This window comes from Vitis riparia, chromosome 2, assembly GCF_004353265.1.
Source record: "Vitis riparia cultivar Riparia Gloire de Montpellier isolate 1030 chromosome 2, EGFV_Vit.rip_1.0, whole genome shotgun sequence".
In the NCBI taxonomy this organism is placed as follows: Eukaryota; Viridiplantae; Streptophyta; class Magnoliopsida; order Vitales; family Vitaceae; genus Vitis; species Vitis riparia.
The window spans coordinates 12,118,305-12,129,788 of NC_048432.1; the positions used below are offsets into that span (position 1 = coordinate 12,118,305).

The 11,484-nt window shown below is 34.5% G+C and overlaps 2 protein-coding genes across 2 annotated transcripts; both read right to left on the reverse strand.

Moving 5' to 3' along the window:
* Positions 1–5,455: 5,455 nt before the first annotated feature.
* On the reverse strand, positions 5,456–5,974 carry LOC117928313. Its single transcript, XM_034848219.1, has one exon. It carries the CDS (start codon positions 5,928–5,930, stop codon positions 5,637–5,639), a length of 294 nt encoding a protein of 97 aa, XP_034704110.1. The 5' UTR covers positions 5,931–5,974; the 3' UTR covers positions 5,456–5,636.
* An 863-nt stretch (positions 5,975–6,837) lies between these two features.
* Positions 6,838–10,960, reverse strand: LOC117927938 (vacuolar protein sorting-associated protein 55 homolog). The gene is made up of 5 exons (XM_034847672.1): positions 10,840–10,960; positions 9,132–9,266; positions 8,976–9,015; positions 7,381–7,465; positions 6,838–7,260 (listed from the first exon to the last, which is right to left on the reverse strand). The coding sequence occupies exons 2-5, from the start codon at positions 9,228–9,230 to the stop codon at positions 7,068–7,070; spliced, it is 417 nt and encodes a 138-aa protein (XP_034703563.1). The 5' UTR covers positions 9,231–9,266; positions 10,840–10,960; the 3' UTR covers positions 6,838–7,067.
* Between the last annotated feature and the right edge of the window lie 524 nt (positions 10,961–11,484).

The window sequence follows — 11,484 nt, forward strand, 5'->3', positions numbered from 1 at the left end:
ATTTGATAACAAAGTTATCCCTCCAGCGCACATGCACACACAATACAACAGTCGGCAAATCAAACTTGTTCTACCATAAGCGTAATATGTTGTCCTGAAACACATTCATAATTTATTAATACTCACGATAACTGAAAATTTTTCCTGCATATACTTGTGGGCATTATGTAAACTTACCAAACAATATGAGGAATGAGACTCATCTTCCTACATGGAAAGATTCCCAAGTCTTTTACCATACTGTGGTATCAAGATTCTTGAATTCCTTAGAAAGGTCAACAATCAATAACAAGAAAATGGCCTATTGTTTGATGCCTTGATATTTGAAGGGAATTAACTTATTCTTGTAACTTATGTATTAGGACCCTTAAATTCCTTGGAAAACGTTATGTCGACCATCATATGGATGGTGCAGCAGCCAATTGGTTCATGCCTGAGTGTCTGTAGGGAATCAACTTAATATTACTTGATTCCGCTGTCAATTTTGCCAGTCCATGTGTAAGGTTAAACACAAGACTGGCTCCTATGGTACACAACTGAAACTGAAGTTGTGAGGTTTAGGCAAATTTCCCAAATGAGGCAAGGCATAAGCCTCAATTTACCCCAAAGGAGACAATAAAAATAAAGGTGGTATTGAAGCATTTTGCCCAAATGAGACGAGGCAAGACAAAAGCCTTAATTTAAACAACCATAGTAATAATAATTTTTTCAATAGTGAAATAAATTGAGTATAATATATCCTGCGTACTCTTGTGCGCTTTTAGCACCTATTAATACATTCTCTTACTTATCAATAAATTAATTAATTAAGTAGAATATATAAAAATGTCAAAGAATGCATCAAAGTACACAAGACGAATAGAACAATCATCAAAAGTTATAACCAAACAAGAGGAAATTATAAAATGACTACTCTCTTTGTTAGTAAGAATCCAACCAATCAACAAAATCAATTAAATACATTGGACCTTCTATGCAAAACTTAGCTCACAATAAAAGATTACTAAGAAAAGTGTTTTTCAATCTTTCATTATAATGCTGCGAGTTTTCAAACGGTGTTCAATTCCTTTCCTATCATATTGTCAAAAAAGTACGCAAAGGGCTTGCCAGACCTTTCGTTTTTCCCCACAAAAGAGCAATATGAGCATGTCATCCTAACAGAATCTCCAACCATGGATGAAATCACCTAAGCTACGTCAAACAAAGAAAACTACCATAACCAAACAAGAGGAAACTACAAAAAACTAATCACTTCTTACCTATCAAAAAAAAAAAAAAACTAATCACTTCTTTGGTGAGAATCCAACCAATCAAAAAAATTAATTAAAGGCATTGGACCTTCTTTATTTATGTACAATTTAGCCCACAAAAAAAAAGATTACTAAGAAAAGCGTTTTTAGTCTTTGATTAGAATGCTCCTAAATTTCAAACAATCTTCATTCGTTTCCTACCATATTGTCAAAAAAGTGTGCAAAGGAGTTTCTGGCCACACCTTTTGTTTTTCCCCGCAAAAGAGTCATATCATCCCAAGAGAATCTCCCTAACCATGGAAGATATCACCTAAGATACGCCAAACAAAGAAAACAAAAATTGTCACAAAATCCTTGTCTTGACACAATGAAAGAGGATGTGATCAATAAATTCTTTCTTTTTCTTACAAAGAAAGCATCTGTTTGCCAACGACCAGTCTCTCCTTTGAAGCTGATCCAAGGTTAATACCTTTTCCCAACTCATCTCCCAAGAAAAAAAAAACCTCACTTTTTGGATGGAACTTAAGAATTTCAAATTACTCTCATTAGGAAAGGAATTGATCTCTCTGACTCCAAGACAGAGTATAAAGTTTCGACAAAAAAAGTTTCAGTCTTTGATTCCATCCAAATCCTCTCCTATATTCACCACCTTTCCTTGTAGTCTATAAAAGAAACTCTCCATATTGTCTAACTCCCATTCATTTGAATGCTTAAAGAAGCAAGGAACCTAATAACCCCCTTCACTTGACTAGTTCCATAAATCCACTGCCCATGCCTCTTTCAATATAGTTAATATATACAAAGATGGAAAGGATACACACAAAAGCTCATCTCCATGCTACTTACTTTTTCAAAACTTCGCTCTCCTCTCATTTCTCACAGAAAAAATGACTCTACTATTAAAAAAAATCTCAACCTTTTCTAATAGTTTACCATAACCTAACTTTATACCCATCTCTCACCTCAAAAGAATGCCACCCCCCTTCTTCTTCCCCATATTTTCCATCTATGAACTGCTCCCAACGAGCTTTCCTTTCAAATGCATATCCCCAACTCCACTTAAAAAGAAGGGCCTTGTTAAGCGGGAGATAGACAACTAACACCCAAGCCCCCTTTCCTCATATATAGACAATCGCTCACTTTTCTAAATTTAGTTTTCCCTCTAAAGCCCAACCTCTCCATAAGAAATCTCTTTGAATCTTTTCCAATCTCAATCTAACTATTCTTGGGATGCTAAACGATGACATAAAATAAATAGGTAAGCTAGATAATGTGTTTCAAATGAAAGTGAGCCTCTCCTCCTTCGGAGATATATTATCTTCTCCACATCACCAGTCTTTTTATAGAACCACTCTTCCACCACCTTGCAACCTATCTCCAAGGTCAACTCCTCCATGTTATCTACCCTTCCAATCAAAATCAACTCACTCTTCCCTAAGTTTACTTTCAGTTCTAAGATGGCTTCAAACCACATGAACAATCAATTTAAATGAGTCATCTAATCTTGAGAAACCTCATAATAAACGATAGCATCATCAAGAAAACAACAAATGGAAAACTCCTACTCCTTGCCTCCTCTACTCCTCACCCTAAACTCCAACAGGAATCCACGCTGACAGGAATCCCCGCCAACAAGCCCTCAGGAAGACAATTGAGAGCCTCCACTATGAACACAAATAAGTAAGGAGAAAGAGGATCCCCTTGTCTTAAGCCCTTAAAGCTTTGAAAAAAAATCCAAATGGGGTGTCATCGACAAGAACAAAGAACTTTGTTGTAGATATGCACCATTTAATTAATCTAATTCATTTCTGACCAAAGTCCATCATTTTTAGGACAAAAACCAAAAAGTTTCAATTAACATGATCATATACCTTATCAATGTTAAGCTTACACAAAACTCCATAAGCATCGTTTTTCAACATAGTTGATGGCGGCCTCATTAGCTATAAGCACTATAGTTACAATTTGTCTTCCCTCCAAAAATGCATTATGGAACTTAGATACCACTTTACCCACTGCTTTCTTTTATCTACTGGTCAACACTTTAACTAGAAGGTTAAAAATCCAACTCACCCAATGGGGATAAAATCTACCTATCAAAAATATCTTTAGGATCTTTTGCCCCCTCCCTTTCTTTGGAATTAACACAAAAAAAGTGGCATTGAGGCTTTTTTCAAACTTACCCTGTTCATCAAAATTTCATCACCTCTTCCTTCACATAATCCAAATCATATCTACTAGAAGGTTAAACAAAACTCATTTGGTCTTGGAGCTTTATCCCAATTCAAGTTTGATACGACTCTAAACACCTCTTCCTCTAAGAACAACTCCTCCAATTTTACTACTTCCTACTTATCTAAAACGCCAAACGACATTCCATTGATGCTAGGTCTCCACTCCTTCACATCAGATAAAAGGTTGAGGAAAGTTCAGGCCACCCATTCATTTATCTCATTCTCCTTAGTTAATCAAACCCCACTTTAATCTTGGCCAAAAAGTTCTTTCTTTTGTATGCATTAGCAATTTTGGGAAAGAATTTAGTATTTCTATCACCCTCATTTAGCTAAATCTCCCCTGATTTTTGCCTTTATGAAGCTTCTTCCAAAAGGACCCATTTTTTATTCCCCTCCTTTGCTTACCTCCTAGCTTCCACCTCATCTTGGGTCAAAGCACCTATCCTCTCCTTGGAATACTAAAAGCCCACTTGGTTAAAGGTCATATCCTTTCTAACTACAACATTGCCAAACACCTTTTTATTCCAACTCTTCAAGTTTGATTTTAATGCTTTCAATTTCACAGCCAATATGAAACTATAAGATCCTCTTAAATTATACCATAACGACCACCTCTTAAGGAAATCTTTGAATCCCTCCTCCTTAAGCCAAATATTTCCAAACCTAAAAGGTATATTCATCCAACAAAAAAGGTGAATGATCCAACAAAGGTCTTGGTAAGGTACAATGCACCACCACACTGAAATAACTTTCCCACTCCTTGGACACCAGAAAATGATCTAATCTTGACCAGAAATTATTATAAGCCACATATTTCCAAACCTAAAAGGAGTAGAGCCTCTCATTATCCGAACCCCATCTAGTAGAATAGGTGAATGATCTAACACAGGTCTCGATAAGGTACATTGTAGCACCCCAATGAAATTATTTTCCCACCCCTTGGACATAAAAATGGTCTAATCTCAATCGATAATGATTATTCAAGCCATCACACAATGAAAAGGGACACCAATCAAAGGAAGATCCCTCAGCTCAAGCTCCTAGATGATCTCCAAGAATCTTCTCATACCCATAATAATAATAATAATAATAATAATAATAATAATAATAATAATAATAAATACAGTCTTTAACATGATGATCATTATCACCTATTTAACATGACCACTATTATCACCAATAGGATCCTTCCATGAGTCATCATCATTGTCTTTATCATCATACCCATTAATGTTGATGTCCACCTATTCTTCTTCTTCATCCATCAATCAGAGTGATCTTTTTCCTATGTTTAATGATACTAAAATAATGGTTACAAATGAGCTTATCTACTCTATGACCCAACAAAGTCCTTGATTTCTTCTTTCTCAATATTCTTTCTCACTATCTTTTATATATTTATTTTTTCCTTTTTAAAGGGTCAAATAAAAGACAACTAAACATTTATTTTGTAAAAGGTTTAACCCAAGCTCTAAAACAAGACCCATACCCAGAGCCCACTAATGTCGATTTTGATTGACAAGAGATAAATAAGAAGAAAAAATAGAAAACTATATGAAGCCACTAATGCCGGTTTTAAACCACATTCTAGGCACATACTAAAGCTCAATCCTGTGAACCACACTTGAAATTTATCAAATGCGGAGAATCCACTTTGTTCAATTTAATTATTCTGCTTATTCACCAAATTATAACCCAAATTCTGCCGATTCATCTAGTATTTCAGACAAATTAACAAATAAAATGGCCTACTTCTCATTCAATTTAATTATTCTGATTATTCACCAAATTATAGCCCAAACTCTAAAGATTCATCTAGTCTTTCACATAAATTAACTAATAAAATGGCCTACTTCCAATTCTTCATCATAGTTCTTCTATGATTTTCCAACAAATGGTTACCCGAGGCAATCCTAATCTTAATCCAAATTTTACAAAATCGAACTTCAAATTAACCAATAAGAACAAATATAGAATAAAGAAAAAAATTCATTAAACAATGCTAAGTTTCGAACAGAATTAGAGTCTTTTTTCTTTTTCCTTTTTGTAAGTTTAAGGGATTAAACAAAACCCTTTTCAGATTTCACATAATCAAACTCCAAAAGAGTGTTTTCTAGTTCGGTAGTTCCTTACAATCCGTTTCCTTTTTTCTTCAGAACACTACCCGAAACTGCGGCGCGTCAGAGCCACTCGCCGGTAAAATCTCCCACCGGCACGGCTCCAGATCGTCGGAAACCGGGCAGTACCCGGCGAGCGTCACCTTGTCGGACGAGGCTGCGACCGACCCGAATTCGAAAACCGTCACATCTGGCGTAGCCTGTGGCCTCGGAACCTCAACGGCGCCGTTCATGCCGGGAATTTCGGGAGGAGAACCGGGTTTCGGATCGGGTTTTTTGGTTTCGGAGGTGGGTTTTTGGGAGGGTTTCCACCAAGATAGAAGCCCCATGGCTGATGATGATGGTGACGAGTATTCGAATTTGGAATGGTGTAGGGTTTTTGGATTTGATTGTTTTTTGGCTGGGTAGTAAATGGGCCTAGAACTTGGATAAATTACGAGATTGCCATCTCAGTGTTGAATTGTAGTTCGAATTAGGGATGGCAACGAAGATCCGGGATAGGTGCTCCACCCCAATCGCCCCTTTTATTTAAAATAATTTTCATCCCCATTCCATTTAAAAAATTAAATAGGGTGAGGAGAGGTGGGAATAGGAAATTCTCATCCCCGTTCTGTCCTACTCATTTAATTTATTTTTTATTTAAATTACTTTAAAATTTTTTAATTACATTAAAAAAATTATAAATAATTAAATTATTATATTTTTATTATCTATATATTAAAAATAATAAAATAAAATTTAAATTAATTTAATTTAAAAAAATAATTTTATATATAATCAATGCGAGATAGGATAAGACAATACTTAAATCCGTCCTAGATTTTAAAAAAATTCTGAAATCTATCCCTAATCCGTGGGTACCCAAAAAAACCCACCCTATTATCATCCATAATTTGATTTCCCCTGTCATTTGTGGGATGTTTCTCATATGTCTATCACTCGCCATGTATTAGGCTTCTCTGACTATTAAGTTCATATGTAAGTCACAGTCACTTTCTTATCATTAAAGCTTACATGAACTCGCCTTCTCAACTAACGAGTTCTAACATTACTCATCTTCTCAACCATAAGTTGTAACAAAAATGATTTTAATCAAATATATATATATATATTAAATCAATCCGGAGTTTTCACCCAAGTAATTACCTTAATATAACTAAAATCCTATCAGTATGTCTTTCCTTATATCAATATTTATTGGAATGGTCATCAAATTAGAACAACATAAGACATAGCTTTCTGTCAAGCAAAACCAAAAAATTGATAAAATTTATAACACGAACAAAGGGTCTTGTTCAATCGACACAACAATGTTTCCTTTATATGTTAAACCAAAATATGGAAGATGATGCTCACGCTCTAAGAAAAAACAAACAATGGAATAAAAAGCCTCAACACAATGGAATGGACATCCACATCACTTTACAAGCGGGGTGAAGCCCTCCCTAGGGCAAGCCATATGCATATCAGAGCATTCGGTATTCATTGTCGGAATTCATCTGGATGTAACACATTATGGCCACTACAATTACAAAGAAGGATGAGAGCTCCAATGCCAGGGCGCCCCAGCCAATTACACCAGCATGCTTTAGAATAGCCGGTATAGCAATGCTCCCAACAGCTGATGCTCCTGTCAAGAATTTGGTTGCATCCACCCAGCTGGTATACACAGAGGTTCAAATGCAACAACAAAATTAAAAAGAGCAAATTCAAGTTTTTAAATTAAGAGAAAGGTAAACCATTGATTGTAAATTTAATTTTAAGTAGAAAATGGCTAACCTATTCCCAGATTCAGAAAAGAGAGAAGAAGTGTCAGACCCAGCAAAGAACAGCAAAGGCATGGGAAGAAGAACATACATTATTACTGCAGCAAGATGATCATCAAACAACATTAGGCTCATAAACTACGTAATGTTTAAATAAATAACAACCCTTTCTTTTTATTATTAACTAAGCTTTTCTCAATGGATCTTAATTGCCAAAGAAACTTTCTTTTGCCTTGGACCCATTTAATTTTAAAAAAAAAAACAAAATGACAGAAACAAATAAATTATTACAGCCCACAGGCACAAAAATTTCTACATGTCCAGGCAGCAGTAGAAATATGATAGCATTACTTATTTCTGTTGGACATAAATGGCAATCTTTAGACATGAGGAACATTTGCATGCAAATGCATACCTATTACACAACACATAAAAGTAATGTATCCACACCAACAAAACAGATGTCGCCTCTTCCCCAACCCCAACCTTAACCAACAAAAAACTTAGGATGTTTTTCTTAAAAAAAGGAAAATAACAATATGCAACTCTGAAGCAAGATCCTCTAAGACTTCCAAAAAAGAAAACAAAACCTAGGTTATCCATGAAAATACCAAATGTATAAGGTGGCACCAGCAACTGCAAGGAAAGATAGAAAAAAAATCAACTCCTGCTCCACTCCTCACCCAATCCCATGGTTAGAATCCCAAGTGAGGAATGAAAACTTTTTAGATGCAGTTTCTAAAATTTTTATTTCAAACAATACTAAATATCATTTATATTCTCCTTTAAAAGAATATTTTATAGGCTAACTTTGATATTTTGTGTCAGTTGACATATGTATCTTTATATGTTATGAGGGTTATGTATTCTGTTTTATCATTCACAAGAGGAAATGTTTAAAAGTACATGCACTCCAGGGGTTTCTGCAACTCCTTAGGACTTACAAACTCAGCCAAGAAATGCCAGCCTACCAAGTACATGCACTTCAACATGGTACTTATCAAGCAATAGAATTGTAAATGAATGTGACGAAACAAGTTGTGCCTATAATAAGTATGAAACCCGATGGTGAAAAAATTAACTTCAGAATGAATCCCCCAACAACTCAAGCATGTGGAACAGCAGAAGTATCCATCATCAGCTGATATATGCATCAATACCTAGCCATTTCTAGACAAATAAGAATTGGATTTTGAAGCATCCAGGTAATATGGAATATCACAAGCCTTGTGATATAAATTACTTTTTGTTTTTTAAGAGAAATTTTGTGAATTCTTTATTTTCTTAATAGGACTCATATTTTGAATATATCAAAATTGATACCACCAAAAGGAGTAGAGGCATTGGATACTATCCCTCTCGGGATGTTCTTTCTTGAAAGAATCTAGTAACCTCGGACAAGACTGAAAGCACTAGCATTGAACTACTGTATTTGTTTATTGTCATCTAATTTTTAATTGCAGAACACCAAATGAAGTAGCTGTACATGGCAGTATTTTGCAAGTTTACATAAAGCAATCAGAATTTAAAAGTTTGGAACTACAGAGAAATTTACCTCAACCAAAAAGATCAATAATAATGTTTTAAGAACAAAAAACCTTTGATTACCTGTCAGCATAGGCCACCAATTGTTGAACAGAGCACACGCCTGCCACATTACATGATGAATAAGAAAATAATAATGAAATCGGCATATGTGATTTGTTACATGATTATTAAATATGAATAATCCAAAGATGGCCAACAAGAAAGAATACTACTAACCAAAATTTGCAATACAATCCCTCCAGAGACCAAAATTGCCAAGAAAGCAAGCTTCCCACTATGCAAGCAGGCAAGCACATGTCCAGGTAAGTCTGCCATAATCTGACTTGCCCCTCACCTCATATGGGGTAATAACTGAAATCATGATAAGGTGGGGATAAGTAAAAAAAAGTAGATCTTTGGCACCAGGGCAAAGGAAACAGGTAAATGTAGCAATTGAATAGGGTGACATGTTAAAAGACTCACACCACTGTGCTTTGAAGAAATTGTAGAACAATAGTTCATTATCAAATTTTAAATTATTTTTGCACCAACAATATGAACTCTGCTTGTGCATTAGTTAGGATCTAATCCTTCACAAAGCCAGTTGCAGCCCAGAGAAAGGGCATGGAGTGCCTTACAGGTTGACATAAACATAGAACATTTAAACATTCATGAAATATCTTCATTGATTTTCTAGAAAAGAATTTCAATCTTGAATATTATGAAATAGAGACAGATTCTAGGTGCAGTGGGCAGATATAAACGGGGGTGATTTGCTCCTATAGTACGAATCCCAAAAAGGAGCTAGTAGGCCCATTGGTGAAAACCCCTGAAGTGTCCTCTAGGAAGAGTGGAAGACACTACTGCAGGTAGTGTATGTGTATGGGAGAACCTTGAAATACATTATTTATGGAATTGAGCTCGTGATGCTTATTATTATTCTAAGTTTTGAAATGCATGATAATAAATAACGCTATTTGATTTCTTATTAATTTTATTCTGGGTAGTGGAATCCATAAAATATACATTAATTATTCAAACATGATTTATGGGGTGATAATTACCAATAAAAAATGATTTATTGGGAACAATTATGATAACATCAAATTGAGAAAGAAATTCAAAGAAAGAATGATAGAAGCTGTCAAGCTAGAATTATCTGGCATAATTTGGGAATTTCATAGAACATACATTGATTATTCAAACAATTTGATATCTTTGTGAAAAAGTCATAAGTTTTGGATTTTTGCACTCCTTGATAAAGGGAAACTTTCCAGAACCTTGGGGAATTTTTCAAGAGTTCTGGTACTTCCAGGGTAAGTCGGGAGTCATGCATGTCCCCTAAACGAAGTCTTTAAATCAGAATCGACAGTATTGAGATCAATTTTCCCTTCTGCATCATTTTTTGTTTTTCCAACAAGACCAGAGAATCCGGGCTTAAATTCCCTAATTTTAAGTCCAAAATCTCAAACCAAGAATCCTAGAACTTCCTCGATTGTCTCCATTCCAGCACTTGAAATCTTTCAATGCAGACAACACTAAAACGCATGAAGTTCACGAAAAGAAAAAAACTTCGCAAGCCCTAACATAAGCAGATCCGAAGGAGAAAGCACAAAAATCATTGAACATTGAACATGCTCTTCAACCTATCCCTCCGCTCGATTCCCAATAAAACCAACGAAAATAAACAAAAAGAAAATAATAAGAATTTTCAAATCTGAAGTTAGCAGTTGCCTCAGTTTGCACGATTTGAAATAATTGGAGAAAAAAAAAAACCCAAAATGTCGGACTCAAAATTTCCAAATTCACTTTTGTATCTGCAACCATTTTCTCGGCAACCAGACAGAGCATAAATTGAAACCAAAACACGATAGAAAAAATATTTTTAAAAATAAAAATAAAAGAAGAAGAAGAAGAAGAAGGGTTAATTAAGTTGGAGGCGTACCGGTAAAAGATGGATTGAAACGCAGCGTTTTGAGGATCTAAGATCCAGATTCCGTCGATCTCATCGGACCGAAGCTGGTCTTTCTGGATACAGCTTAAGGAACAAGATGAGCCCACGGGCCACAGCTACCCTTCCCAGTCCTGACTCGTTGTCACGTGTTTATTGCACGTGCCGCTCTGCCAAATATAATTTATTAATTCCTGGATTACTTAGCAAGATCAATCTACCTGTTTTTGTTTTCAAAACCAGAAACTTCCAAATAGAATAAAATATTTTTGTTTTTAAAGTTTCTAAAATTTAAGGATGTTTTATTAAATAAGTTTGATAAAATAAGCCAAGCTATTTGATAAATCAATTTAATAACTTAATAAGGAAATTTTATTTTTTATTTTAAATTTAAAAATAATTGAACTTTCTACATAAAAGCAACTTTTTTTTATAAAATATATTTTTAAAATTTTTAAATTTGAGGTAATAATTTTTTTTAATATCTCGAATAAATAATATTTAAAATAATTTTATTTAAATTTTATAAACATAATTAATCTTATTAAAAATATATTTAAGAGTGATTTTAGTTAAAACACTTTTATCAAGTGTTTTTATTATTAATGTTTTTAAATAAAATTGCTTAATGTTTGGATA